Source organism: Phialemonium atrogriseum (genome assembly GCF_030411735.1).
Source record: "Phialemonium atrogriseum strain 8032-3 unplaced genomic scaffold QBC33scaffold_14, whole genome shotgun sequence".
Lineage (NCBI taxonomy): Eukaryota > Fungi > Ascomycota > Sordariomycetes > Cephalothecales > Cephalothecaceae > Phialemonium > Phialemonium atrogriseum.
Window position 1 is genome coordinate 787,955 of NW_026848151.1, and position 25,287 is coordinate 813,241.

At 56.2% G+C, this 25,287-nt stretch overlaps 13 protein-coding genes across 13 annotated transcripts in view; 9 read left to right on the forward strand and 4 right to left on the reverse strand.

Moving 5' to 3' along the window:
* The window catches only part of QBC33DRAFT_93492 (uncharacterized protein), a 3,570-nt gene extending 2,552 nt beyond the window's left edge, over window positions 1–1,018 (forward strand). The window contains exon 3 of the mRNA XM_060433199.1: window positions 176–1,018. Coding sequence (XP_060283135.1) covers window positions 176–875 — 700 coding nt within the window. The 3' untranslated portion in view covers window positions 876–1,018. The remainder of the gene's footprint in view (window positions 1–175) is intronic.
* Window positions 1,019–1,306: 288 nt separating this feature from the next.
* QBC33DRAFT_540663 (HAD-like protein) lies at window positions 1,307–2,810 on the reverse strand. The gene is made up of 2 exons (XM_060428084.1): window positions 2,634–2,810; window positions 1,307–2,500 (listed from the first exon to the last, which is right to left on the reverse strand). The coding sequence occupies exons 1-2, from the start codon at window positions 2,648–2,650 to the stop codon at window positions 1,525–1,527; spliced, it is 993 nt and encodes a 330-aa protein (XP_060283136.1). The 5' UTR covers window positions 2,651–2,810; the 3' UTR covers window positions 1,307–1,524.
* Window positions 2,811–2,845: 35 nt separating this feature from the next.
* QBC33DRAFT_588290 (uncharacterized protein) lies at window positions 2,846–3,883 on the forward strand (the record flags this gene model as incomplete). Its single annotated transcript, XM_060431540.1, has 2 exons — window positions 2,846–3,047; window positions 3,107–3,883. Exons 1-2 carry the CDS (start codon window positions 2,958–2,960, stop codon window positions 3,881–3,883), a joined length of 867 nt encoding a protein of 288 aa, XP_060283137.1. The 5' UTR covers window positions 2,846–2,957.
* Window positions 3,710–5,558, reverse strand: QBC33DRAFT_588298 (uncharacterized protein). The gene is made up of 2 exons (XM_060431541.1): window positions 5,324–5,558; window positions 3,710–5,252 (listed from the first exon to the last, which is right to left on the reverse strand). Exons 1-2 carry the CDS (start codon window positions 5,447–5,449, stop codon window positions 3,966–3,968), a joined length of 1,413 nt encoding a protein of 470 aa, XP_060283138.1. The 5' UTR covers window positions 5,450–5,558; the 3' UTR covers window positions 3,710–3,965.
* Window positions 5,559–5,974: 416 nt separating this feature from the next.
* Window positions 5,975–8,204, forward strand: QBC33DRAFT_93552 (lipase 1). Its single transcript, XM_060433200.1, has 5 exons — window positions 5,975–6,612; window positions 6,689–6,908; window positions 6,977–7,300; window positions 7,373–7,637; window positions 7,706–8,204. Exons 1-5 carry the CDS (start codon window positions 6,056–6,058, stop codon window positions 7,945–7,947), a joined length of 1,608 nt encoding a protein of 535 aa, XP_060283139.1. The 5' UTR covers window positions 5,975–6,055; the 3' UTR covers window positions 7,948–8,204.
* Window positions 8,205–9,915: 1,711 nt separating this feature from the next.
* On the forward strand, window positions 9,916–11,444 carry QBC33DRAFT_493032 (uncharacterized protein). Its single transcript, XM_060425501.1, has one exon. It carries the CDS (start codon window positions 9,988–9,990, stop codon window positions 11,365–11,367), a length of 1,380 nt encoding a protein of 459 aa, XP_060283140.1. The 5' UTR covers window positions 9,916–9,987; the 3' UTR covers window positions 11,368–11,444.
* Window positions 11,445–11,553: 109 nt separating this feature from the next.
* On the forward strand, window positions 11,554–14,422 carry QBC33DRAFT_93564 (uncharacterized protein). The gene is made up of 4 exons (XM_060433201.1): window positions 11,554–12,137; window positions 12,199–12,496; window positions 12,558–13,982; window positions 14,049–14,422. The coding sequence occupies exons 1-4, from the start codon at window positions 11,655–11,657 to the stop codon at window positions 14,228–14,230; spliced, it is 2,388 nt and encodes a 795-aa protein (XP_060283141.1). The 5' UTR covers window positions 11,554–11,654; the 3' UTR covers window positions 14,231–14,422.
* Window positions 14,423–14,841: 419 nt separating this feature from the next.
* Window positions 14,842–16,549, reverse strand: QBC33DRAFT_515669 (chloramphenicol resistance protein; the record flags this gene model as incomplete). The annotated part of the gene is made up of 2 exons (XM_060426105.1): window positions 14,842–15,217; window positions 15,276–16,549. 2 exons carry the CDS (start codon window positions 16,547–16,549, stop codon window positions 14,842–14,844), a joined length of 1,650 nt encoding a protein of 549 aa, XP_060283142.1.
* Window positions 16,550–17,364: 815 nt separating this feature from the next.
* On the forward strand, window positions 17,365–18,852 carry QBC33DRAFT_493039 (uncharacterized protein; the record flags this gene model as incomplete). The annotated part of the gene is made up of 3 exons (XM_060425502.1): window positions 17,365–17,481; window positions 17,570–18,315; window positions 18,378–18,852. 3 exons carry the CDS (start codon window positions 17,365–17,367, stop codon window positions 18,616–18,618), a joined length of 1,104 nt encoding a protein of 367 aa, XP_060283143.1. The 3' UTR covers window positions 18,619–18,852.
* A 392-nt stretch (window positions 18,853–19,244) lies between these two features.
* QBC33DRAFT_540680 (uncharacterized protein) lies at window positions 19,245–20,108 on the forward strand. The gene has a single exon (XM_060428085.1). The coding sequence runs from the start codon at window positions 19,651–19,653 to the stop codon at window positions 20,020–20,022; it is 372 nt and encodes a 123-aa protein (XP_060283144.1). The 5' UTR covers window positions 19,245–19,650; the 3' UTR covers window positions 20,023–20,108.
* A 206-nt stretch (window positions 20,109–20,314) lies between these two features.
* QBC33DRAFT_540681 (uncharacterized protein) lies at window positions 20,315–21,243 on the forward strand. Its single transcript, XM_060428086.1, has 3 exons — window positions 20,315–20,566; window positions 20,617–20,948; window positions 21,023–21,243. The coding sequence occupies exons 1-3, from the start codon at window positions 20,497–20,499 to the stop codon at window positions 21,167–21,169; spliced, it is 549 nt and encodes a 182-aa protein (XP_060283145.1). The 5' UTR covers window positions 20,315–20,496; the 3' UTR covers window positions 21,170–21,243.
* Window positions 21,244–21,368: 125 nt separating this feature from the next.
* Window positions 21,369–22,507, reverse strand: QBC33DRAFT_93628 (uncharacterized protein). Its single transcript, XM_060433202.1, has one exon. The coding sequence runs from the start codon at window positions 22,118–22,120 to the stop codon at window positions 21,707–21,709; it is 414 nt and encodes a 137-aa protein (XP_060283146.1). The 5' UTR covers window positions 22,121–22,507; the 3' UTR covers window positions 21,369–21,706.
* Window positions 22,508–22,754: 247 nt separating this feature from the next.
* On the forward strand, window positions 22,755–24,863 carry QBC33DRAFT_540688 (aspartate aminotransferase). The gene is made up of 4 exons (XM_060428087.1): window positions 22,755–22,979; window positions 23,048–23,328; window positions 23,400–23,459; window positions 23,574–24,863. The coding sequence occupies exons 2-4, from the start codon at window positions 23,113–23,115 to the stop codon at window positions 24,651–24,653; spliced, it is 1,356 nt and encodes a 451-aa protein (XP_060283147.1). The 5' UTR covers window positions 22,755–22,979; window positions 23,048–23,112; the 3' UTR covers window positions 24,654–24,863.
* Window positions 24,864–25,287: the final 424 nt, after the last annotated feature.

A 25,287-nucleotide genomic window follows, 5' to 3' on the forward strand; every position in this document is an offset into this window, starting at 1 on the left:
TATCCAACCTTCGGCTCGGCTCCCAGTACTGGGTGGAAGTGTCTTTTGCGTTATATATGCAGAGTATCCTTCCTTGCGCCCCCCCCCCCCCCCCCCCCCCCCCCTTCTAAGGCTATACCGGGGATGCGATGCCACGGCCAAAACATTCCACACTAACCTCTCCTCCCTCATCTAGGCTCATCAAACGCGCCGCTGTCATTGGCCGTCTTTTCTACCACACTGCCATGTGCCTCCTCGCACAGATCAACCCCGTCAACCCCCGAGATAGCGAGGAGAATCGTACCGCCCAGATTCAACACGCCCACCAGGTGTGCGGCATTGTGGCGCACACCAAAGATCGCGGCGTGGCCTCGGTCGCGATTCGCAGTCTCGCAATCGCCAGCTCCGTACTCACAGAACTAGACGAGCAAAAGGAGGTCCTTGCCATCCTAGACAGGATCTCAACAGAGACGGGATGGCGACTTGGAAAGGTCCTGACGGAGCTCAAGAAGGCCTGGGGATGGGAGGAAAGCACGAGCCTAACGATGCTCGCTCCGGTCGGGCCTGCGGGCTTCGGAGGGCAGGGCATTCCGCCCACGACCTCGGCCGCTCTGAACACGGGCCCGTATTCTTATGCCACCATACAGTCGCAGACGACGCCGAGGCAACAGAACACCATGGTCACGGCGACGTCATCGGCGCCCCTGGTTGCTCCGGCACCGGTTGCGCAGCGGCCCGTCAACCCCCTGCTGGTCCAGGCAGACTTCAGCCTGCCGAACCATCCCTATCAGAACTGGTATGAACCGCCGAACCGGACGAATGCATATGGCTCGCAAGGATACTGGCCGGATAGCCTGCTGTCCACGGGCAAGCATAGGAGCATGGGTGATGGATGAGGAGTTGGCAAGGGGAACCTTGTCGTTCAGATGGAGCAGTACACTTATTGTCACACGGAGGAGCTTCTCTTCTTTCTTCCTCATTTTTAATATTTTTATATGTCTCACTCGTAGGCCTACAAGAGGACGAGTGTTACAGCCAACCTGTGGAGACGGAACATATACCCCCTAGAGAGCGTTAGATAGCGGCGTTAGAGGGCGGAACCCACCGCCAGTAGATTACAGATGCGAACTTTTTCGCATAGTGAGAAATTCTTGGATACCGTACATTCAAACGTACAGTTTTATGGCGTTGCACCTGGCTGGGTTGTTGGCGCTGTGGAAGAAGAGCATTGGGCGACAAGGCAAGCCCATGAATTACTATGTTCTATCTATCGTTGTGTCTAGTCATTATCATTACGCAAACTCTAGTTTGCTCTATTTGCGCCTGCTTTTTTTTTTTTTTTTGGATGGGAGAACGAAAATTCGTGAATCGTCTGATAACATGAACGAAATCAAGACGCCCGCGATGCACAAAGAGGCAGAAATGCGGTAAACTCCTCCATCTCCCTAACTCCAGGCCGCAACTCCATGCCGTAACCCTCCTCTGATCTGGCCAGATCCGGTACGTACTTCTCTCCCTTTTTTCAACGACCGACGAAGGTCTCACTCAGGCCGGCACGCCCTGGGACGCGCCCTCGACGACCTGGACGACCTCCCCGTCCGCGACACAGCCGCTGGCACGCATGCGGTCGTCGCCCTCGACCTCGGGCGGGGGCACGACGATGCCGTATCGCCCGTAGGGGAAATCGACGAGCGTCTCCAGCTGGTCGGCCCAGCCGTCGCCGCGCTCGCCCAGCTGGTGCGTGTCGACGCCCTCGCCGGCCTCGCCCGTCAGCCCGGCCAGGACGTCGGCCTCGCGACCGGCGTACTCGCGCCCCAGCATCGGGTGCGGGCACCAGACGACGCGCATGCCGGCCCGCCGGCCCGCCTCGACCCCCGGCACGCTGTCCTCGAAGACCAGGCACTCGTCGGGCTGGATGGGCCGCTCGCCGGGTGGGAGGGACTCGTTGATGGTGCGCAGGGCTAGCAGGTAGATGTCCGGAAGCGGCTTGCCGCGGCCGGCGGGGATGCGGGCGTCGTCGCCGAGAACGAGGCGCGGCGTCTCGAAGACGGAGAAGAGCTCCGATAGGTGCGACGTCTTGAGTCGGAAGTTGGACGCGTGCGACGAGGTCGCAAGGGCGATGTGCACGCGCTGAGGGGTCGTGGATGCGGACGACGCCGCCGCTGCCGCTGCCGCTGCCACCTTGGTCTTGGGGTCTGCTTCCTCCCAGTAGCGGGTCCGGCCGAGGTCGCTGAGCAGCTTCGGGATGCCTGGCAGGGGCTGGGTGCCCGGGAAGTGTTGCTGCTGCAGGGCGTAGTACTGCTTGGCGTACTCGTCGTAGTCGATGGGCAGCTGGGCCCACTCGTGGAAGATGCGCGTGGCGGCGGGGCCGGGGCGGCCCTGCAGCTTGGCCTTGATGGACCACGGCAGCTTGGGCCGCTGGTACTTCTCGAGGATCAGGTTGATGCAGAGGGTGTAGAGATCCTCCGTGTCGAGGAGCAGGCCGTCCATGTCGAACAGACAGGCCCGGACGGGCGGGAAGCTGTGACAGAGGAGGGGCATCGTTAGTTCGGGCCGATGATCCTGGAGTTGAAGAAGACGCGACGGTGGGGGGAAGCGGGGAATGTGGGAAAAGTTTTAAGTAGATATGAGATATGGTTAGATCTGCTACTTACTCGGTTCGCGGAGGCATATTCGCGTGCTTGTCTGCAGGTCACTTCTTCGGCGCTGCAGGGCTGTGATGCTTGCGTCCCGACTTTGTTGTTTTTTGTGATACGGGACGGAAGAGTTGTAAATTTAAATTTATATCCTCGGCTTACTTCCGAGTGAATTGCGGGGTCCTAGACCCTGGTAATTGGTGGTGAATGGGATAAGCAGCCAGTGTTGCATGGCCGTACCTTGTTTGCATAAGGAGGCTCAATTCAAGCATGTGAAAATACCCCAACAAACCTTTATCTCCCCTACCTACATTAACAAGATTACTTTCCCAAGTGATAGAAATGCCCGCTGATCACGAAAATTCCACACCCAATTCCCTTGACCCGCGCCTAGATGCTTTACAGGACGTGTTATCGCCCGAGGAAAAAGCAGTAAGCAGCCCGCTGCCTCCGCCATGCCTAGGCTGCCTAGCAACTAACGATTCCACCAGAGCAATGTTGCAGACTCAAATAGGCGCAAAGCCATAGCGAATGGACTTTTCTCGTCGGGCGAGTACGATGAAGCCATCGGCGTGTATAGTGAGGCCCTCTCTCTATGCCCCACCGATTTTCACTACGAACCGGCCGTGCTGTGGTCAAATATCGCTGCCTGCCATCTGAAGCTAGACGAGTGGGAAAAGGCGATTACGTCCGCCACAAGTGCCCTGAAGGGGCTAGATCGTTTGGAAGAGGCCGACAAGGAAGCCCAGGAAGCCGAGGGCAGCAGCGGCGACAAGGGTACAACTGGCGGCGAGACGAAAAGCGGCGATGACGCTGATGTCGAAGAGGAGATCATCAGCACCGGCGCCTCCAAAGCCGGGCCGGCTCTGCCCAAGGAAGAGGACGCCAGCGCCGCGGCGGCACGCAAGAGGACGGAGGACATACTGAGGATCCGTGCAAAGGCCCTGATGCGCCGGGCCCGGGCCAAGAGCGAGCTGGGCGGCTGGTCGAACCTGGAGGCTGCGCTAGAAGACTATAAGGCACTGTCGTCGATGCCCAACTTGTCGGCGACAGACAGGAGGATTGTGCAGGCCCAGCTGAGGAGCATCCCGCCCCTCGCGAAGGCGGCCCAGGAGAAGGAGACGGCCGAGATGTGGGGGAAGCTGAAGGACCTCGGGAACGGCCTGCTGAAGCCCTTCGGTATGAGCACGGATAATTTCCAGATGATCAAGGACGAGAAGACTGGAGGCTACAGCATGAACTTCCAGGGCGGGGCCGGGGAGAAATAATGTCGGCCGAATATACTTGCTTGGGTTCCTGCAGCCGACGTAGGCAATGTCATCAATCATACATTGTGTCTTACTGTTCAGCCTATTTTTGTTGCCCATTCTGTGGCACAACCGAAAGCGAAGATGTCACCTCTGGCTGCGTTTCTTCTGACGGCATTGAACTTGTCGGCAGCCAGGAAGGAGTGTCCTCCAGGTCCATCATCATGTCCGTCCACAACAAGCCCTCTCGACCGGGCCTCGCAGTCACCCCGCAACTCCGAAGCCACATGACGATCGCCGTGAAGTCCCGCCTCACCCGGCGGCCACACCACCATATGTGCTCGAAGCGGCACATCAGGCCGAGCCAGTATCCGAATAGCCATAGGGCCTTCTCGTCCCTCTCGTATAGCAGGGACCGGAACTCGTGCTCCAGCGTTCCGACAAACCGCAAATACATGTATATGTTCGCGTCGACCGGCTCAAGGTCCCGCAACACCACCAGGAGGCGCAGAGGATCCTGGAACAGGAACTGGGCGACCTCGGAGGAGGAGGAGGACACGCCCCGGCCCTCCCGACCACGCGCCAACCCGAAGACGTCGAGCCAGGCGTCCGGCACGCCATCCAGCAGCGCCAGGCCGCCCTTCGAGAACTCCCCCCCCTCGTCGTACTGGGGCGCGCCGAGCAAGGGCCCGAGGCTGATCCCCCGGCGCCGCGGCCGCGTCTCCAGCAGCAGCGGCCGCAGGCCGAACTGGACGGCCAGCCAGCCGAGGCGGTCGGGCCTGGCGCTGAAGACCCAGGACCGGGACGGGTCGGCTCCGGCGGCTTCTGCGCCTGCAGTCCAGCTCGCGACGTCCTCGTCGGCGGGTAGCACGAAGGCGAGCAGGTTGAGCAGGACGGCCGCTAGGACGAGGACGCCGGTGTCGGCGCGGGCGAGGGCGTCGAGGGGCCGCTGCGACATGGCGGCGCGGAAGTCGCGCAGCGCGAGGGAGCCCCGGAAGTGCTCGGCCACGCGGTGGGGGTCCGGGGGCGGCGGCCCGTGACCGCCGTGACCGCCGGCGTGGTGGCGGAGGTGGCAGGCCGCGAGGGCGAGCACGGCGTTGGTGAGGTGCGGGCGCCCCGGGCAGAGGGGGAGGACGTCGCCGGCGCCCGGGAGCGCGAAGATGGTGCGCCAGTTGTGCGCGAAGTGGTGCAACAGCGCCGCGGCGGGGGTTCCGTACTGCCGGCCTGAGGGGTCGGAGATGGGGAGGTCGAGGTGCGGGAGGAGGGGGAGGGACCGAGAGACCTGCCTACTTGTGGAGTGCCTGGTTAGGGCGGTTGGCTCGCCGGGCGTGTAAGAGCAGCCGAGGCCGTTCCGCTGGCATCGTAGACATCGTGGCTTTGCCTGGTCACACTATATCCACTCGCCGAGTTAAATGAGAACTTTCTCATGCCAGCTTGATGACTTGTGTGGCTGTAACTGACCTTGACCCTCCTGGCTTTGCATGACAGGCAACCGGACTTGCTCTTACTATGGGGTCGTCGCTTCTTGTGATCCCTCAGCTTTAGATCGGCTTCATTAACCGAGAAGACGTGGAATGTCCCGCTCATTGTGGCTGCTGTTGAACCTGGTTAGCAAGCCAGCGAGTTTGCCAAAACAGGCAAACGAGGGGCAGACTCGTTCCGGGAGAGCCATCGCGAGCCGCTGCTCCTTTATCATCTGTCATGGCGGCCCCTTGATGGGCTGTGGTGGGGTTAAGCTTACTGCGCCATGGTGATCTACAGCGGCCCCACCCAAGCTCGTTTACCTTTTTGGGAATAGCTTCATACATGTTCAACCTCGTCATAGGCCGTAGCTTTGGTAGAGCATCACTACTTCGACTTGGGACCGAGCGGGCTGAAAGTATCTGCGTATTCACATCGTATTTACTCTCTGGCCGGCGGCAGGGCCACTGGGATGGATCATCAGTTCTGCTTATTATGCTAGATCTGGTAAACGATCTTGGGCTTCAGCCTCGAACTGACGTAAGTTCCTCTCCCATGGATTGCATATAAGGGCGTAGCATTCCAGGGAATAGTAAAAGATGAGGTAGGTCGCGAACAATTCTCATTCTCATCAAAGTTATCTCGTTATCCAAATGCCCCCTGTCACAGTTGAGGAAATAAGCCTCTCATTCATACTCTTCACTTGCTTTCCTTCTTCCTATCTCTACTGCCATGATCAGTTGGGGTCAAACTCAGCTCATCCAGGGCCTCGTTGCTCTTCTGTGGCTCCTCGCGTGCGCTGAAGCTGGCCATTCATCTCACTGCTCCCCAAAGCCCCCCGGGCTCGTGGATCTCGGCTATGCCAAGCACATCCCGTCCTACGTCAACACCACCCTAGGGGGGAAACACTTGACGGTCTACAAAAACATCCGCTTCGCCAAGACCCCTACTGGGGATCTCCGCTTCCGCAAGCCAGACACGAGAATGTCGAAGATGGACGGGATCCAAGACGGCATCTACCCCTTTGGCAGGACCGACTGCATCGCGTCTTGCCCGCCCTATGCCCCGTATCCCGGGCTGAACGGGACGACCTGGGGCCACGAGGACTGCCTGTTCCTGGATGTCTGGGTCCCCGAAGGCGTGAAGCCCGGCGACAAGCTCCCGGTGCTGCACTGGGTTTTTGGAAGCGGCTACGCCTTCGCCAGCAAGGACCTCAGCTTCAGTCCCATCGGGCTGTTTGATCGGATGGCGGATAACCAGAAATTCATATATGTAGCTAATAACTACAGGTAGGTTGCCCCCGCAGCATCATTCCCTTCAAAAATCTAAGTCTATATATACTAAGCCCACCCGCCTTGCATCCAGACTCGGTATTCCCGGTTGGACGTCAAGTCCCGACCAGGACATGGACGCGAATGTCGGGCTGCATGACGTCCTGGCGGCAGGCCACTGGATTTCCAAGTTCATTGACCGTTTTGGCGGAGATCCCAGCCGAGTCACAGCAATGGGCCAGAGTGCCAGTGCCGGGATCCTCAATCTCCTGACCACGCTAGACGAAGGCAAGGCGGAATTACCATTCCAGCAGGTGCGTTTGCTTCCAGGCCCCGGCCACTTTTTGCATTATAAAACGCCTCTCGCTGACAACCAAGACAGCTCTTTGTATCGTCTCCGGATGTGCCCCCGAGAAGGCACACCACTGCGGGTCGTGAACGGCTTTTCGAGGCCGTCCTCAACGCCACGGATTGTGCCGATCTGGCGTGCCTGCGATCGGTCCCCGAGGACGTGATGCTGCGGGCGAACGACTATCTGATCAACCAGATTCCGGCGGAATCCGGGGGTGGCGTGTTTGGGCCCGGCTCCGGCTTCGGCCCTGTCCCGGACGGGCACTCGATTCCCAACATGCCCCTGATCTCGTTCCTGAAAGGACGATATAACAAGAAGCTGAAGTCCATGATAGTCGGAAACATGATTAATGAGGTGCGTACACGCTCGTCGAGCCGACTTCCACCCACAGAACCTGTCATGGGAGGTTAACCACCCCATGTTTAGGGGATGGGGATGGCAAATGATGAAGGGATGCCCGAGAATTTCCCCATCCTGGTTCGCCAGCTCATCCCCAGAGCAAACGACAGCACCATTGCCAATCTTCAGGCCCTCTACCAGCCGCTCTCACAGCCGGAACAGCTCGCCTGGGACTGGACGACCGACGTCTTCTTCCAGTGCAACGCCTACAACCTCGCCAATGCTTACAGCGACCGGGCGAAGCGCTACATCATGTCGGTCCCGCCGGCAACACACGGCCTGGATGGAAATCGTATGTCACCCGCCCCCCTTTTGCACCTGCTAGGGTTGTGCCCGCTAACTAGGCCTCACCCGCGGCAGATTATTTCTTCATCAGCAACGACTACACGCCCGTCCCCAACGTGTCTGTCGCGCTCGACTTCCAGGACCGCCTGGTCAGCTTCGTCAACGGCGATCTGGGCGGCTGGCCGATCTACGGCGCCGGAAAACGGCTTTTCGACATCACCACCGAGGGGTTTGAGGAGCAGGCTTTCGCGGAGAATCTTAGGGAGCGGTGCGATGCGATCAATGCGGTGCTTCTGGATCCCCGGAACGGGGTCTAGGTGGGTCTCGGGCATTGGATATTGGTAGCCTCCAAAAAGAGGGTTGAGGGGGCTTTTTCTTCTTCTGTTGACGTGAATTTTACGATGCTTGATAATAATAGCTAGAGGAGTGTATCAGTATTTGGGTATCACTGTCTCGCCACTTTCTTTTCCTTTCGGTACTCTCAGCTGAGGTCAAGGTTGGGAAACTTCATTTCTGTATAGACGGAGCAGAAACTGTCCGCCTAGTTTGGATAGATAGTCTAGAAACATTCATGGTCCTCGATTTGACCTGTCTGCTTATCCTTGTTCTTAGTACAGTCTGATAGGATGCTTACAAGGGGTCGGCGCCAAGGGGCCGTCACCCGTCACTATACCCTCATTTTCCACCCTGTTGCCGTTCGGGCCTGTACATACTTGGTCAAGCAGTCCCAGTAACAACGAAATCTGCCCGATTGGCGTAGCGGTAGCACAGAGAGAGTAAATGCAGTAGGACGCGTGAACCAGTAAGTCGGCCGAGTTATATCTCAGGTCCTCGGTGCGAACCCGAGGTCAGGCAATTCTCTTTTACTCTTTTCTCATTTTTTTTCCACTTTCAATATTTCTCTCTACAGCTTGTGCTGCTGTCTGCCTAACGTTGCTCTAGTAGTTATCCTGAGGATGTGGAAGGTTTCATCACTGTAAGAAACATTATAACAAAAATGCAAGAGAGCAACTAATTAGTATTCTAATCCTAGTAGAGCATAATAATATGTGTTAGCTAGATCTGCAGAATAAGAAGAACACATGCCTCGGTACTTTGAAACTTCAAATAACTTGATGTCGTGCGATGTCTGGGGCAATCATTTCTTGTCATTTTTCGCCGATATACATGGTCTTGGACTCCCGCACATCAAGGTCCCGTCTATGCATTAAGCTAATTCGAGGACATGAGCCCGTTCATGCAAGGTAGCCGCCGAAGATATCCATCTAGATAGTGCTCGGACCGTTCGTCTTTGAACTTGAGAAGCCGCTCCACGCCGTAGCGCAACATTCCGATCGTCTTCTGCGACTCCAGCTGCTCTCTTGCTACTTCCCCAAACCCTAGGGCAGCAAAGCTAGCCAGAGTTCGCTGATAAAACGCTGCCTCGAGTTCCTGGCGATTTTCCGAGTCTTGCAAACCACTTAGGGTAATGGACCTGAAAAGATTATCCATGAAATGGAAATTAGACCCGACCGGGAGGTATACCGCATCGTTCCAGTCAAGTACTGCTTGAACTTGGCCGGTGGATTCGTCGATGAGGTAATCGAATGGACTGAAATCCTAGTGGGTAAGGGTGACGGGGAGTGAAGCGAGATCGTCCAGCCGTGGCTGGAGCTTGCCGATGCAGGTTGAAATGCTGCTTCTGAGAGTTGTGCTTTGGAAAGGGTAGTTATTGACCGTACGAAGGATATCATCAAGAGAAGATGAGAGGTCGGACAGAGTAGTGTTCACTCTAGTTCCACGAGTGAGGATGTGTGCAAGATCCAGGACAGTCGCCATCGTTTTGTGGAGCGGCATTTCAGATCCTCAGAAGACATCAAACGCTGATATACGGCGTCCCTTCTGCAAATGGCGAGGTGTACACAAATAGCCCTTCATATATGCTCCGGTATGTTACCAAGGGCACAACAGATCCATGGAGATTCCGAATAAGTCTTGCTTGTCGCTTCGGAACTGGACGGCAATGCGCTGATCGTCGGGCGTGAAGTGAGCATGCAATATAGTTGTATAGCTCATGCTTCCTTGGAAAGGGCTGGGCTGAACGTCTACCAGGTCGACGGCATTGGGAAGAAGGACCGGGACAATATGGTCTAAGACGAATTGGTGACACGATATCTCAGAGACGTTTGGTAATGGCTCGAAGAATCGAGCGATGACGGATCTCTGGTAATCGTCCATCGTAAGTGCCTACCTACTCTTTCAAGGCATGAAATGAAGATGGAGAGTTCGAGTATGCTCTACCTTGCTCACTCATATACACCAGCAGCCAGGCGGCGGGCCATGATGAAGCCACTACAACGAACAAGCAGACTGACCATATGAGCGTGGATATTGGAGATGGCAGTCCGGAAGAGGCTCGATGGTGGGCCGCCATTCTCGCCCCAGGTCAAGGCTGGCAAGCAACCATGGCTCTGGAGCACGACACCTTTTGGTCCCCTTGGTCAATCTGCCTCCAGTCGAACCTGCGATTTTTCCTCTCGCAAAAAGTGACTTCAACGATCCCGCCATCTCCGCCGCCTTCAGCCCCATCATTTTCTGACGCTACTCGTTTTCTTGACAATCTCTGTATCCGACACAGCGTCACAGATCAGAGTCACGCCGCACTAGCCGCTGTCCTTCTCTTTCCCTCCATGGGCGGTGGTCAAGGACTACAACTGCCAGCTCCCACGGTCAGCAACTGTTGGACGCAATGCATTATTGATTCTGACCAACTGCGGCATGACTGGGTGCATCAAGAAAACCACCTGGACAGACTTCTCACCTTGAGCTGCAATACTAGGGGAATGCGCCCTATGCTTCTCAGCGCCTTCTACGACGCTAGCATAGAATGTAATGCTGTAACTCCCTGGTTACAAGGAGCGGTGGCTGCTATCGATTCTCTGGCTGGAGATAAGCCCAATGTTCTCGGGCGTATGCTCATGGACCGGTTACCCGAGATCGCATTTTTGTGGCTTGGGGCTTCAATCTTGGGACTGCAGAAACGACTCTTGCAAGATGTCCGATTCGGTTTAATACCGATAGACCTTCACTCTGCTGCATGGTCGGGGACCATACAGTCATTCATACAGCAGCCTGTTTCCAACCCTCTTGTGGCAAACGGCCATGTAACCCGTGCGGATGAGTGCCGGCTGCTCTTCCTTTCTCAATCTGGATCCCACAATCGAGTTTCTATCTGCCAATGGAGACCATTTGGGGCAACACCGATTCAAGATGTCGACATTGAAATACAGATCCATGCCAAGTGCAATGGCCATGGACTTCAATACCAGGGATTTCTGTGGGACTGCACCAAGGGCAAGGAGGCATCCCAACCTATCGGCAGCATGGATATCTGCATACCTCCGAGTCGTTTACTCACGGGACATGTCGAGGATGCGAAACAAGTTCATATTTTCTACCGATCTCTGGATCGTGAAAAAGAGTCCATCTCGAAAAACGCAACCCGGAATATATTTGGCTGGCTACGCGTTGAAGGATATGCACCAAACGAAAAGGATATATGGAAGCACGAATGGTTTGAGATGGATTCCAATGACGAAGATGAGGAGCAATGTGAGAGCAGTTCTCGCAGCAGGCCCAAATCTTCCTCGTTTGGGAAGTCATGGATGTCTGCGTCGTCAATTGAAATAGTGAATGGAGAAGGACAGACCGGTAGCCCCTTAGGGTCCTTCCTCCATGTTTCACGAAATAATCAGTAACCTAGATATCGCTTGAGGAAGAAAATTAAGCTCCATGGTAGGTACCTAGGTGGTTTCGTGATACTCGGGAAGAGAGGGTTTGGTGTTTCTGGCGGTAGATTCTCGGTTAAAATATCTTCAGGGGTCAGGTGGGGTATTTTGGCAGAATCTTGGAAGGCGGTGAGTTTCTTTGGCAACCCCTCGTTGAAACGGTGGACATTTTGACTCACACTTGTGCTAATCAATTCGAGTTACCTTGTCAATCAAGAGAGACAACCGCCCATATCGAACCTGGCCACGTCATTACCATGGAGCAGGCCAAGCAAGCCGTCAGCGCAGCAGCCGAGGGCGTGAAGAACCTGTCCCTCGGCAAGGAGGCCAAGGCTGGCAAGAAGGAGAAGAAGGATAGGAAGGCCCCGAAGGAGGTGGCCGGGGCTGCTGCCTCGACCCTCTCCGAACTGAAACCGCGCCCCGGCTTTATCGACGAACGTCTCGAGCTGTTCGACAAGCTCAAGAAGCAGCAGGATGAGGACATCGCCAAGAAGCCGCGCGACCCAATCATGATCACCATGCCCGACGGCAGTGTCAAGCCCGGTGTCGCATGGGAGACCACCCCCAGGGAGATCGCTGAGGGTATTTCCAAGAGCCTATACAAGCGTGCCTGCGTGGCCAGGATCCGCGCCGATGGTGACCCCGTCCTCTGGGACCTGGACCGTCCACTTGAGAGCAGCTGCAGGCTTGAGATCCTCGACTTCAACCACCCGGAGGGCAAGCAGGTCTTTTGGCATTCGGTAGGTGTTGAGACTTGAAACTAATTGGAGATGGGATTATTACTGACCCGTAGACAAACAGAGTGCACACGCCCTTGGTGAGGCGAGCGAGCGGCTTTACGGATGTAATCTTTCTCGGGGTCCCCCTACAGAAGACGGGTTCTATTACGACATGGCTCTCCCCGGCGATGCAGCAGTTCACACATCGGATTGGCAGCCGATCGAGTCCTTTGTCTCGAGGATCGCCAAGGAGAAGCAGAAGTTTGAACGGCTGGAGATGTCCAAGGAGGATCTCCTCAAGATGTTCGCGAATAACGAGTTCAAGAAGCACTACATCGAGCATAACGTTCCGGACGGGACACGCTCCACCGTCTATCGGAGTAGGTCTTCCTGGGCGAGGTTGGATTGTTTGCCATGTGCCTGCTAACACGACGGCGGCAGATGGTCCCTTCATTGATTTCTGCCGAGGACCCCATATCCCCGATACAGGCAGAATTGAGGCATTCGCCGTGCAGAGGAACTCGGCCACCTACTTCTTGGGCGATGCGAAGAACACATCTCTCCAGAGGATTGTCGGCATCTCGTTCCCCGACAAGAAGCAAATGGCCGAGCACAAGAGGATCCTGGAGGAAGCGGCCAAGAGAGATCACCGCAGGCTAGGCAAGGACCAAGAACTCTTTTTCTTCCACCCCTTTTCCCCTGGTTCGGCGTTCTGGCAACCTCACGGTATGAGGGTATATGACGCCATTGTGGACTACATCAAGGAGGAGTACTGGGACCGGGATTACGACATGGTCAAGACCCCGAATATCTTCTCGCAGGAGCTATTTGAGATATCTGGTCACTGGCACCACTACAAGGAGGACATGTTCCACTGGCACGTGGAACACGATGAGGAGGGGAAAGACGGGCAGCCGACCGAGCGAAAGGAGATTGGCCTGAAGCCCATGAACTGCCCTGGCCATGCTCTCATGTTCCGCGAGCGCGACCGTAGCTACCGTGAGCTGCCGCTCAGATACGCCGAAAACGGTGTTCTCCACCGTAACGAGGCGTCCGGCGCGCTTTCCGGCCTCACCCGTGTGCGCCGCTTTGAGCAGGACGATGCGCATATTTTCTGCCGAGAGGACCAGATCGGCGCCGAGATGGATGACATCTTCGATTTCCTGCGCCAGTTCTACGGAATCCTCGGACTCACCTTCAAGCTTCGCTTATCCACCCGGAACCCAGACAAGTTCATGGGCAAGATCGAGACCTGGGACCGTGCTGAGGCGATGCTGAAGGATTCCCTTATCGCCCTAGCTGCCTCGGGTAACGTGGAATGGGAGCTGAATGAGGGCGACGGCGCCTTTTACGGGCCGAAGATCGATATTGCCGTGCTCGACTGCTTGAAGCGATCATGGCAGTGCGCCACCATTCAGCTGGACTTCATGCAGCCCGAGAACTTTGGCCTCGAGTACATGACGGGCGAATCTACTGAAAACATCAAGGCCGCAACCCAGGATGCCGAGGGCGACAAGAAGGTCCCCGATGCAGAGGCCAAGACCGCCGAGGAGGGCTCGGATAAGCGCGGGGCGAAGCCGCTGTCTCCGGGTTATGCTCGTCCCATCATGATCCACCGCGCCATGGCCGGGAGTATCGAGCGTTTCGTGGCTATTCTGATGGAGCACTTTGCCGGCAAATGGCCGTTCTGGCTGTCACCGCGCCAGATCCTTATTATTCCCGTCTTCAAGGCCTCGTACGACTACGCCCAGGAGCTGCGGGGCATCTTCCGGAAGCAGAAGATGTTTGTCGATGTCGACCTCAGCGGCGATCTTCTGAAGAAGAAGATCCGCAAGGGCCAGCTGGCACAGTACAACTTTATATTTGGTGAGTGGTCCCCCCTCCCGACATTTCCGCAGGTCAAGTACGCGCGTTACTGATGAAAGTCTATAGTCGTCGGCGCCGAGGAGGTGGATGGCCGCATGGTCAACGTCCGGTACCGCGACGACCCATCCACCCAGGACCGCGGTACCCCCGTTCCCCTCGACGAGGCCATCGCCAAGCTCAAGCAGCTCAAGGCCGACCGTGGCATGTATAACCCATTCCAGGCACCCAAGCCGGCTGAGGCGGCGTAAGGGAGGCCGTGATCATGCAACGGGCGAGACAGGGGTATGGGGTAGACTTGCGGCGGTAAGGCGGCGATCAACGTTAGGTAGTAAGGCCAGAAAACTAAACTAGGTAGCGTAGTGCGACGTGGGTCGTGATGATACGCCCCAATGAGAAGCCCCTGAATACGCCCCTGAATCCCCTCCCTGGTACTGAAAGCGATATCGAGGGGCAGGAGCGTTTGTCCTATGAGAATAAGCGTATGTTCAACTTGCCCGCCATTCTTGCCACGAATTTCCCATGGCTCATGACCGCTTTATAGCCACTTGTTGGTACCTCACCAAAGACTAGCAGCCCATACATACAAACATGCAACTCCTGAATGTAGGTCGGCACTTGCGGTCGCTATAGCATGTCGTCGTTGTACAGTGCATTATGTCGATCCCCCCATCTCGCCTGCTGCCCTTGTCTAACGCATGTATCTCATATTATTTCTAAGTTTCTACGAGAGAAGCTGGAGCCTCCTGCAAAATCAACAGGGGCTAAAAGTCCGGCAAACATGGCTCGGTGGACAATTGGCTGGGGTTCTAGGAAGGCGTCCCCTTGGCCACCCCCATCAATACTTCCAGTGCCTAGGTGCTCATGTCTCAGCCCTCTCGGCCTCTTCCCTTTCAGCCTCCTCCTTTTCCCTCTCCTTCAGCTTCCTCGCCCTCCTCTCCTCCCTCCACTTCGGCCCCCACTTGATGGACACAAACAGGATGGGCGAGAACAGGACAACGACCAGTGCCAGGAAAGTATAGCACCAGCCCCTCCCCATGGCCCGGAGCATGGTCTCGACCAACGCGGTGCCGCCGGCGCCAAAGAGGCAGCGGAACAGGTTGTTTGCGGCGATGGCGGTGGCGGGCTTGTCCGGGTACAGATCGACGATGAGGGTGCTGAGGATGGAGAAGGAGCCCGTGACGCAGAGGCCGATGAGGAACAGCGGGGGCCAGGGGCGCGGGCAGCGGGGCCTCGGCCTCGAGCGCCCAGCCGTAGCACACGGTGGCGGCGGCGCCGACGGCGGCCGTCGCGTACACGGGCTGCAGGCGCGCGCGCTCGATGGGGAAGTGCGTCAGGTCGTCGCCGCGCCGCAGGTCGATGGTGAAGCCGATGCGCCGCGCGATGCGCCGGTAGTTCCAGTCCAGAACGTAGCCCTGCGCCACCGAGGCGATGCAACACCCCACGCCGTAGGGCAGGTAGCAGAGCCCGATCTGGAGGTTGTTGTAGTGGTAGATCTCGGCGAACTGGGTCGAGAGGGTCGCGGTTATGAGGATGAAGACCAGGTACAGCATCGTGTTGTAGAAGATTATCATGCCGATGTCCTTCTCGAAGACTACTTTCAGAGTGTGGAAGGGATTTGGGAAGCGTAGCTTTCTCTTCATGCTGCTGGGTCTCTCGTTGGCAGGACGCCGACGGAGGCGGATATAGTCCAGGAGCGTCATGTTCAAGCGCGGTGGTGGGATCGACCCGTTCCCCACCACATTCCGGCATGTCTCGGGAACCGAAAGGATATACGGGACCAGCCAGAGGCCGGAGAAGATCAGGCAGAACCAGAAGATGGCCCGCCACCCCAGGTACTCGGCCAGGATACCTCCGAGGACGGGGCTAATGGCCGGCCCCACGTTGATTCCAGCACCCACAATGCCCATGTACTTCCCTCGCTCCCCGCTGACGGCGACGTCCGCGACGACGGCATAGCCCAGCGCAAGTGTGCCGCTGCTCCCACCACTCTGGATCATCCGAAGGATGAGCAGAGCGATGTAGTTATTCTGCAGGGCGAGGCCGATATTGGCAACGATATAGATTGAGACAGCAACGATGAAGGCCGGCCGCCTCCCCGCCACGTCGCCGAATTCGCCGAATAGGGTGGGCGATATGCCCTGGAGGATCATGTAGGTTGTGAGAGTCAGGTTGATAAGGCCGATGGAAACCCCCAGGTCGGCGGCGATGGGGTTGAGGGCCGGGAAGTAGATGTTGGCCGTCATGGGCGAGATAAAGCTCGAGAGGGTCACCATCGCTACCACCCACCGTCTGGTAGACCTTGAGAAGGTGCTGTACGCCGGGCCGCCCGAGACTCGCCCGAGATTCTCGGGGTCGGAACTGGAGGGCCCATCTTGGTCGGAAGCAGTCTCGCCGGGACCCCTGGGGTCATGTTCATCGGCACCGTCCAGCTCCCGTCCACCCGGCTCGTGCCCATTCAAGATACCTTGAGCATCCTTCTCGTTGGCCGAGCGGCAGGCAGGCGTCCCGGTCGGGCCTGCAGATCCCCCGTCGTTTCCCAGTGACGTCAATTTATCATCGAACACCATAGCGAAGCCGAATCATCGTTGAGCGGAGAGGGAGAAGATGGAAACGAACGCCGCGAGTGGGAGCAGGTTGTGTAACACGATGCCCACAACCCATATCGGCTACTGACTGGACTGGAAGACTAGATCGGCTTGCACTTGTGCACTTGCATATCGAAGGAAGGAGAGGAGGAAGATGAAGAAACGTGCAGGCTTCTTGGTCTTATTAGAAGTTAGAACAGGATACGGAACAGTCCAGTTTAGAGTTATTCCCGGTTCTCTGACGGCGCAATAGCCGGTCCAGGAACGGCCGAAAAAAGCCAATTAGACCCGAATTGGAACCTAGGAGACTCGCGCACAACCTGGTCGGCGTTATCGTCCTAGCGGCCCCTCCCCGATCCATGACCGAGGTGAGGCAAGCATGCCGAACAGCGGTATCGGCCCTGGGTGGAGTAGCACACTGGCCATTCAATGGGGAAGAAAGGCGTTATCGTTTTTGGATCTGGAACCTTGAGCCAGTGAAAGCCGCCGGAACGGAGCTTGGTTTTCATTACCACAACGATCACTGGCTAGGTGTTTTAATTATGAACCAAGATCTAATGGTCAAAGTTTGGAAGTTGCACCGCCACAGAAGCACGTCCCCCTCAAGCCACAAAATGCACGACAGCCACATTCCACGTCGTCAATAACCAAGCTCCCTGACAGCTGGCTTCGTCAAGACTTCGAGGCACCAGTAACCAGTCGAAAGTACAGCACAAACCGTGGCACTATGACACGATAAGAAAACAATAATATAAGGCTGGCCCTTCATGCCTCTCAATTGACAAAATACAGCCACCATGTCCGACGTCACACCCGCCTTTAACATGCTTCTCAAGAAGCATGATGCTCCTGCCGCCAAAGCAAGCTTCAACCCCGACAAGATCGACGAGTTCCTCAAGGAAGCCTACCGAATCGTGAGTGCCCACCCTCTCCTGCCCCCTCACCCACAACCAACAAGCCCAGAGCCCACCCACTAACAAACGGCTCCGCCCTCCTCGCCAGTCCTCCCTCATCACCCGCCTACACACCGACCTCCTCTCCATCCGCCAGGCCTACCTCTCGACCGCCGCCCCGCGCAAGTCCCTCCTACGCACAAAACCCACCACCACCCAGCCGCCGCCCGCCTCCCAGCGACAGCAGCACCTAACCGACCGAGACCGCGAGGAGATCGACGCCAGCGCCAAGGTGACGCTGCGCGACCTGAACGCGTCGATCCGCGCGCTCGCCGACGCGGAGCAGCTGCGCCGCGACACCGAGGCCGCGCTGGCCCGCAAGAGGCGCGGGCGCGGCGGCGTCCTGGGCGCGTGGGCGGCCGGCGGCGGGGGGGCCGACAACAAGAGGAGGAGCCCCGAGCAGGTCGCCGAGGAGGACCGCGCGGGCCAGGTGGGCGCGCACCGGGAGGCTGTGCTGTGGTTCCTGAGGAGGCGGCTGCAGGAGGTCGGGGGCACGCAGCAGAGGATGATGGAGACGAGGCTGACGAGGGAGGTGGAGAAGAGCAGGAGCGTGCTTGCTAAGGCTGGGGGAGGGCTCATGGGGGTTGGGGCTGGGGGTCTGGCGGACTTTTCTGGTCTGGGAGAGGTGGCCAGTTCGAGTTCGGGCTTGGGCGGCTCGGGCCAGGGATTGGCGGTCGAGGAGGAGGAAGGGGGGAAGAGGCCACAGCTGAACCTGACGGACGAACAGCAACAGATGTTTGAGAAGGGCAACCAGGACATGCTGAAGCATTACGAGAGCACCCTGGACAAAGTCAGGTGAGTGGTGACTTGCGCGGGAGTGGGCAGCAACGCAACGGACTGACAAAAGGAAATAACAGGACGGCAGAGAAGTCTCTTCTCGAGATCTCGGAATTGCAGACCCTCCTCGTCAGCAACCTCGAGACGCAGTCGGCACACATCGACCAGCTAGTGGCGGATTCGTTCAGGACGACGGATGACATTGGAGGCGGCAACAAGGAGCTGAAAAAGGCAGCCCAGAGAGCAAGCCCGGCGAGGTACACCTTCTTCGCTGCCAGTGGGCTGTGCCTGTTCCTGATCGTCTGGGATCTGGTGATTTGAGGCTTCTGTTATTTCTAACCCCCTGCCTGGCTTGCCAGCAGATGCCTGGCCGTATAGATTCCCCAATGAAATACAACCAGTGTCACATGAGGCCACCGTATAAGACCAGGGCAATTTCACAGCATCGTTTTTCAAAGTTGACCCAACAACTAAATGTACATATATATGACAAGCTTTTGGACAATCTTGGCAGATGCATGAATATCTGTAGCCTAATAGCATACCAACTGGAAGCTCTTTAATCTCCACCTCCTTTGCACCGACTCCACTTCACGTCGACAGCTAAGATCCGCTCAAGCTTTTGCCATATTTTTCAATATGGCGTTGATGGGGATTTGGAAAATAGCTGTTGCTTTTATCAGGCTTGTTGACTGTTGGTCTATTCAAAAGTCTGAGTGAAATGGTCATTCCTCAAACTTGAAGACAATCACTCAAGGTAGCTTAGTCTGGCTTGTCCTCAACCTTCCTAGCCGTCTTCTTTTCTGTTAGTCCGTAGGCCTCGTTGCCCCCAGCCGAAATCGTGAGTGTTGTATGCTAAGATTGTCACTCTCCAGCTCCTCGTAGACAAGTTCCGTCTTATTCCTCTGTATCACGTGCTGCTCGCTACGCGTCGAGAGATTCATTTCCCAAGCTTTGAAGCCGTATGCTTTTTTATCTTCCTCCGCTTAACTTACAGCTCATGTAGATATGGCTAAACCTGCCTTGATATCTCCAGTCCTCAACCTAATGCTGCCATTGAGGTTAGTTTGACTACTCTATAATCCAACAGTCAGTTAACACCCATAGCGACTATGGTTTAGAACCCGTCTCCTGACTGTGTCAACACAAATCAACCCTGGCCATGCGAATGTGTCCCGAATCTATATCCACCGTGGCATTCTCAGCGGCATTGCTCTCCATCTTCTCGCTTTCTTACCACAGGTAGCGCAAAAATGGGTCAGGGGCACCTTCCCTGAATGGTTCCTCCCCTCAACTATTATTTGCAAGAAGCAAAAGGAAGGGTGGGCTGAGGAGTTTGAAAACGAGAAAGCCATGTATGCGAAGTTGCGCGACCTTCAGGGTGTCGTCCTCCCCAAATATTACGGTCAGGTGACATGGGCAGACGGCACGCCTGCTCTTCTCTTCTCAGACATTGGCGGCAATGCACTCTGTGAGCCTGCTGCAGCGGAGATCTCAGAGGATAGGTTGAGGGAGCTTCTCACCAACGCCTATGACACGATGGCCTTTTATAACATTGCGCACACGGATGCAAAGCTGGATAATTTTATTCTGGTTGGCGACAGAATCATGGTAGTTGACTTGGAGATGGCAGAGGAGGGAAGACCTGATCAGGTCAGGTCATGGAATGATGGCTCTATCTGGCATCTCTTGAGGACGTATAAGGACAGGCAGGGAGTTTTGTGATCAGAAGAGGACCTTGCCTCTTTTCAATTTATAGTAATCCATTCTAGGTCCTTGCAAGACACCAGACGACACTTCCTATTTTGTCACAATTCCACATTACGTATTTGTAGGAAAGAATTGCACGTCAAGAATCGACACTTCTTTCCATAGTAAGAATCTTGCTCAATATAAAACATTGAGACTGCAAGCTAGGTATATCATGAGTTTCGCGGATGCGGAGGAACGGGAACCGAATCTGCCCGATGATGACACCCATTCCATCCTTTTCCTTGCAGCCACAACGATGCCGAACAGGTAAGTTGCCTCGCACCCCGCATGATCGCCGCTCGCGAGAGTGTAGGTACATAATCATTGTGAATCCTGGAATTGTAGACATGAACTACATCCCCTACCTATCGTGTTCACTTTCCCCCTGATCCATCAGCATCGTGCAGTGTACCTATTTATTATCACAGACCTACAATACAACCCCATATGGCGAGCCCCGATCCTGTAAAACAGTTGGACGACCTACTCTCCTCATCATCCTTTGTCTTCTTACTCTGTACGCCCCCCCCCCCCACCCTCGCATCAAATCATTCTTACCCCTGCAAGACTACCGCGGCAACTGGTGCCCCTTTTGCATAGCCCACATCAAGGAACTTGTCGCCCTCGCCGGCGAAATCAAGGCCGCCGGCGGGACTCCCGTAATCGTCACGGCAGAGGTGCCCGAGCACCTCGAAAAGGCACGGGCGTGGACGGGATTCACGGACGCCGCTATCGTCGACCCGGAGAACATCCTCGCGAAGGAACTGAAGGACCGAGACCTCCTTGATGTTGCGATCAGCTCGAGGTGGGGATACCAGCATGGGATGGCGCAGCCTGCGTTGCTGGTGGTAAAGGGAGATGGGACGGTGTTGCAGCGATGGGCGATTGTTCCCGGCTTGGTGAGTTCTAATTAAATTGTTTCCTGCATAGATGATAATCTGGTAAGACTGACTGTGGACCGGCGGGGGAGCAGATGAACATCGGGGGAGCGACTGACAGGCCGGTGCTGAGCGAGGTGTGGGAGAATGTACAGGCTCAACTCAGAGGAGAGAAGGCCAAGGTGGATAATTATTCTACCACTGGCGCCTTGGATCTTATTCGGAAGAAGATCGTTGGGTAGCTACGGATATTACTTGTTTTTTGTGTGAATATGTACAGATAGATACTGTTAGTCTGAAAGTCTCTCTACTCAACCTCCAGCTAATTAATCCTCCTCCTGTAGCTTTTGACTACTCCAGTGGCATCACTATAGTTGAACTCCATCTAATTACTGGTAAGCTACATTCTATGCTCAAGATAGATCAACTGAGGTATCCGTCCTAGCAATGCGAGGACCCGCCAGGAAATTGTTTCCTCATAGTGTTCGACATTATAAGGGATACAGTCACAAAAGCCAATAATAGGCATCTGGCCTTCCGCAACATTATACTTGATATTACTCCTCACAGCTCCTTCGACGTGACGGAGACTTCAAGGGGCATGTCCTCGTCTTGAATACACTGAATCTGGAGAACCCCCTGATCAGTAGTATTGTGACAAGGGGCCGGTAGCGTGCTTGGCCCAAAAGCCTGAAAGACCACCCTTTTCGTAAACCATCCAGGTCAGCGGAGCGCGTAAGATACAGCAAATAACCTGTGCGCAGCTCTTTGGTTCGGATCTACACGTACGACTGATCCGGGTCCGCAGCATCGCAGACCCACGTCTCGTTGACAGTCACCTGGTTGGCGACGAAGTCGTACTTGAACGCGGCCGATATCCTCGCGTCTCTGGACTCAACGAAGCACGGGTACCACGTATCCGACCGAGAGTCGCCAACCCCGAGCGTGGGCCCGTAGGCTGCGCATTGGGCGTCGACGCCGATTGCGGGATTGTACAGCTGGAAGACGACCGAGTTGTCTTCGTCCGAGGAATTGCTATATGAGATCTGGATCTGATAGGTGGTCATGTTGTGTAATGTGCGTGATTCGGCCGTGCAATCCTCGGCAATGGTCGACGGAATTGTCTCAATCTTTGAAGATGTTGCCCGGATGCTGCTGCTGAAGAGCAGAGATATAATTCCAAGGCCCACCATGGTGAACAGCAAGTCCGCAAGATATGCAGTCGAATAGAAACCAACGAGCCTTGTAGTTGGGCACTCTGACAATCGTAAGAATAACGAGTCGATGATTCCCAGAAACGGTTATAATTATATGACGACAGTTCCAAATTCTACGTTTTAATTAGATTATTGCCTGCCGACTTCCCGTATGAAAACCAGTTGCTGCTTAATTAATCTCGGAGGTCTGGTGGCAAGTTGACATGCCGAGTCCTCTGGTACCCACGCAGCTCTTGATACCTTGTGAGGTTTAAAAGACAAGATACTTCTATTGCCAATTGTTGCCCAGGGCAACCATCCCCGGGAGGACCGAAGTGCCTTCCAGCTTCTTGTTAGCTGCAATGATCGATAATGTAGGGATCATGCCACTGTAGAGTCTTGTGCGTCTGAATCAACACCAGAAGTGGCCGTGGCTGCCTCTTCCTCCTCGGTAGAAATATACCAATCATCAGCTCGTGCTCAGTCACACCCGGAGCACAAGCATCGACCCGGGGGGGGGGGGGGGAATTTGGGGTTTGCCTCGGCCCGGGAGGTCAGATGATCGGCATGGGTCGACCAAGTTGTGGTGTGAGACGATTACATATAAGTTGGAGAAGGTGACGTGCGACACAAGTACGAGTTTCTTCCTTCTTCAACCAATTGAGTAAAGCAAGACAGTCCTTGGTATTAAAACTCCCCTCCCTGCACAGCATATTGCAAAGATTCCACGGCGGAGAAATGCGAACCAGGGAGAGAGTCTCATCTGAGGATTAGGTGCAAGATTGGGGGCAGGAATTGAAGTTTCGGGGAAAGAATTTGGAAGAAAACAACTCGGTCTCCAGATTTCTTTTGCTTGGTATGCATATCAAGGTTACTTCTTATTGGATGATGTTGCTCCAGCCGGTTGACTAATATGGCTTGCAGTAGCAACCCAGGTATAGGTTGGTAGCACTTTGAGGGGTTATCGGGTCACCCGCTCAGCAAATATAATGCCGTCGTATTCGCAACATCCCATAATGCCCTCAGCCTCAGCCTCAACATCCTCCTCTCCTCTCTCCAGGCTTCGGAACATTACAGACCACATGGCTTCCCCGGTAGCATCAACGAGTTTCCCCGCAGAGGCGGTTCCTCAAGCCCCTGAGGATGCCCTCTTTGGCCTGATGCGGGCGTATCGAGCCGATGAGAGCAAGGATAAAGTTGACTTGGTGGGGCAACCCCTCTACTCCAGATTGACACGCTCGCCGTGAGTCACCCACGCTGACAAGCTCAATTCCAGGGAATTGGAGCATATCGAGACGATAATGCGAAGCCGTGGGTTCTGCCAGTTGTCAAGAAGGTGCGTGGTATGGCATCAATTACAACTTGTTGTTCTTGTTGTTGCTGCCCCATTCCATCCCTCTCTTCGACCCCGCAAGACCTCTCTTGATCGCAAGCTCACACACCTTTCTAGGCCGACGAGATCCTCCGCAATGACCCCGACCTGAACCACGAATACCTGCCCATCGCGGGCCTGAACTCCCTCACCAGCAAGGCGTCGGAGCTGATCCTGGGCGCCTCGTCGCCGGCGCTTGCCGAGAAGCGCACGACGTCGGTGCAGACCATCTCGGGCACCGGCGCCGTGCATCTGGCGGGCTTGTTCCTGGCGCGCTTCTACAAGGTCGATGGCGCGAACCGCACCGTCTACCTCAGCAACCCGACGTGGGCCAACCACAACCAGATCTTCACCAACGTCGGCCTGCCCATCGCCACGTACCCCTACTTCGACAAGGCCACCCGGGGCCTCGACTTCGCCGGCATGAAGGCCGCCCTCGCCGCCGCCCCCGACCGCAGCATCATCCTGCTGCACGCCTGCGCCCACAACCCGACCGGCGTCGACCCCACCCCGGACCAGTGGCGCGAGATCGCCGACCTGATGCGCGCCAAGCGCCACTTCCCCTTCTTCGACTGCGCCTACCAGGGCTTCGCCTCGGGCGACCTGGACCGCGACGCCTCGGCCATCCGCCTCTTCGTCGACCGGGGGTTCGAGCTCGTCGTCGCCCAGTCCTTCGCCAAGAACTTTGGCCTCTACGGCGAGCGCGCCGGCTGCCTGCACTTTGTCTCGTCCCCGTCCGCGGGGGCCGCCGAGGTCACGGCGCGCGTCGCCTCCCAGCTGGCGATACTGCAGCGGTCCGAGATCAGCAACCCGCCGCTGTACGGGGCGCGGATCGCGTCGGCGGTGCTCAACGACGAGGCGCTGTTCGCCGAGTGGCGCGACAACCTGCGGACCATGTCCGGGCGCATCATCGACATGCGCCGGGCGCTGCGGTCCCGGCTCGAGGCGCTCGGCACCCCGGGCCAGTGGAACCACATCACGGACCAGATCGGCATGTTCAGCTTCACGGGCCTGTCCGAGGCTCAGGTCGCACGCCTCAGGGAGGAGTTCCACGTCTACATGACCAAGAACGGCCGCATCAGCATGGCAGGCCTCAACACCCGCAACGTCGAGTACTTCGCCAAGGCCGTCGACAAGGTCGTCCGGGAAGTGCAGTGAGTTGGGCTCGATCCTCGCGACGAGAGAGAGAGAAAGAAAAAAAGGTTGGGACGCGTGCGGCTTGTCATAGACCCCCTGGTGCCTTGGAATAGATTGGATGGATAACTTGATCACGGGCATTCTCCTCTCCTTCATCATCCCCGGGTGCATTGGGTTGTCGTAGCTGTTATTAACATAAATAAGAAAGGTGTCTGAGCAATAGAATCCCCTTGTCCGCCGTTAGGCCTTTGGAACCCTCGTACTCCCCTGCTCTCGGTTTCCCCCCTTGGCCACGACGCCCTATTCTGTGGCAAGACGGAAGGGCAACAAAAAAAAAGATCCCATGTACGCAGCCCTACAAGAGAAAATGGGCTGCCTGAGACATCACGCTAAAGGCGGAGCAATTCTTCTGATACGGGCGCTGGCGATTTGTTGGGATGGGGTTCGCCATCACAGGGCATTCAGTTCCTCGGAGGCGTTGGCGCCCGATCCAGGCGGCATTCGCAAATCTCCCAGAGCGAAGAGGTCTTGTCGCCTCGTGATTACATGTATCCTATATGTTCTTAATACAGTGAGCAGAGAAGGTGGGAGATTTTGTTGTACGCCTTCCGAGAAGAGGGGGTGGGTAGGTTTCCCCGAATTCCAAGCAGCGAAG

What these genes read in the sequence shown, in the direction of transcription:
- QBC33DRAFT_93552 (XM_060433200.1), top strand. Translation starts at nt 6,056, where the DNA reads ATGATCAGTTGGGGTCAAACTCAGCTCATCCAGGGCCTCGTTGCTCTT. An exon ending in TATGTAGCTAATAACTACAG is followed by an intron (nt 6,613 to 6,688) that starts GTAGGTTGCCCC and finishes CCTTGCATCCAG; the next exon opens with ACTCGGTATTCCCGGTTGGA. An exon ending in ACACGGCCTGGATGGAAATC is followed by an intron (nt 7,638 to 7,705) that starts GTATGTCACCCG and finishes CACCCGCGGCAG; the next exon opens with ATTATTTCTTCATCAGCAAC.
- QBC33DRAFT_93564 (XM_060433201.1), top strand. Translation starts at nt 11,655, where the DNA reads ATGGAGCAGGCCAAGCAAGCCGTCAGCGCAGCAGCCGAGGGCGTGAAG. An exon ending in AGCAGGTCTTTTGGCATTCG is followed by an intron (nt 12,138 to 12,198) that starts GTAGGTGTTGAG and finishes GTAGACAAACAG; the next exon opens with AGTGCACACGCCCTTGGTGA. An exon ending in ACAGTACAACTTTATATTTG is followed by an intron (nt 13,983 to 14,048) that starts GTGAGTGGTCCC and finishes GAAAGTCTATAG; the next exon opens with TCGTCGGCGCCGAGGAGGTG.
- QBC33DRAFT_93628 (XM_060433202.1), bottom strand. Translation starts at nt 22,120, where the DNA reads ATGGTGGGCCTTGGAATTATATCTCTGCTCTTCAGCAGCAGCATCCGG.
- QBC33DRAFT_540681 (XM_060428086.1), top strand. Translation starts at nt 20,497, where the DNA reads ATGGCGAGCCCCGATCCTGTAAAACAGTTGGACGACCTACTCTCCTCA. An exon ending in ATCCTTTGTCTTCTTACTCT is followed by an intron (nt 20,567 to 20,616) that starts GTACGCCCCCCC and finishes TACCCCTGCAAG; the next exon opens with ACTACCGCGGCAACTGGTGC. An exon ending in GGGCGATTGTTCCCGGCTTG is followed by an intron (nt 20,949 to 21,022) that starts GTGAGTTCTAAT and finishes GCGGGGGAGCAG; the next exon opens with ATGAACATCGGGGGAGCGAC.
- QBC33DRAFT_540688 (XM_060428087.1), top strand. Translation starts at nt 23,113, where the DNA reads ATGCCGTCGTATTCGCAACATCCCATAATGCCCTCAGCCTCAGCCTCA. An exon ending in GCAAGGATAAAGTTGACTTG is followed by an intron (nt 23,329 to 23,399) that starts GTGGGGCAACCC and finishes GCTCAATTCCAG; the next exon opens with GGAATTGGAGCATATCGAGA. An exon ending in TTCTGCCAGTTGTCAAGAAG is followed by an intron (nt 23,460 to 23,573) that starts GTGCGTGGTATG and finishes ACACCTTTCTAG; the next exon opens with GCCGACGAGATCCTCCGCAA.
- QBC33DRAFT_588298 (XM_060431541.1), bottom strand. Translation starts at nt 5,449, where the DNA reads ATGAGCGGGACATTCCACGTCTTCTCGGTTAATGAAGCCGATCTAAAG. An exon ending in GCAAAGCCAGGAGGGTCAAG is followed by an intron (nt 5,253 to 5,323) that starts GTCAGTTACAGC and finishes GAGTGGATATAG; the next exon opens with TGTGACCAGGCAAAGCCACG.
- QBC33DRAFT_493032 (XM_060425501.1), top strand. Translation starts at nt 9,988, where the DNA reads ATGAGCGTGGATATTGGAGATGGCAGTCCGGAAGAGGCTCGATGGTGG.
- QBC33DRAFT_540680 (XM_060428085.1), top strand. Translation starts at nt 19,651, where the DNA reads ATGTATGCGAAGTTGCGCGACCTTCAGGGTGTCGTCCTCCCCAAATAT.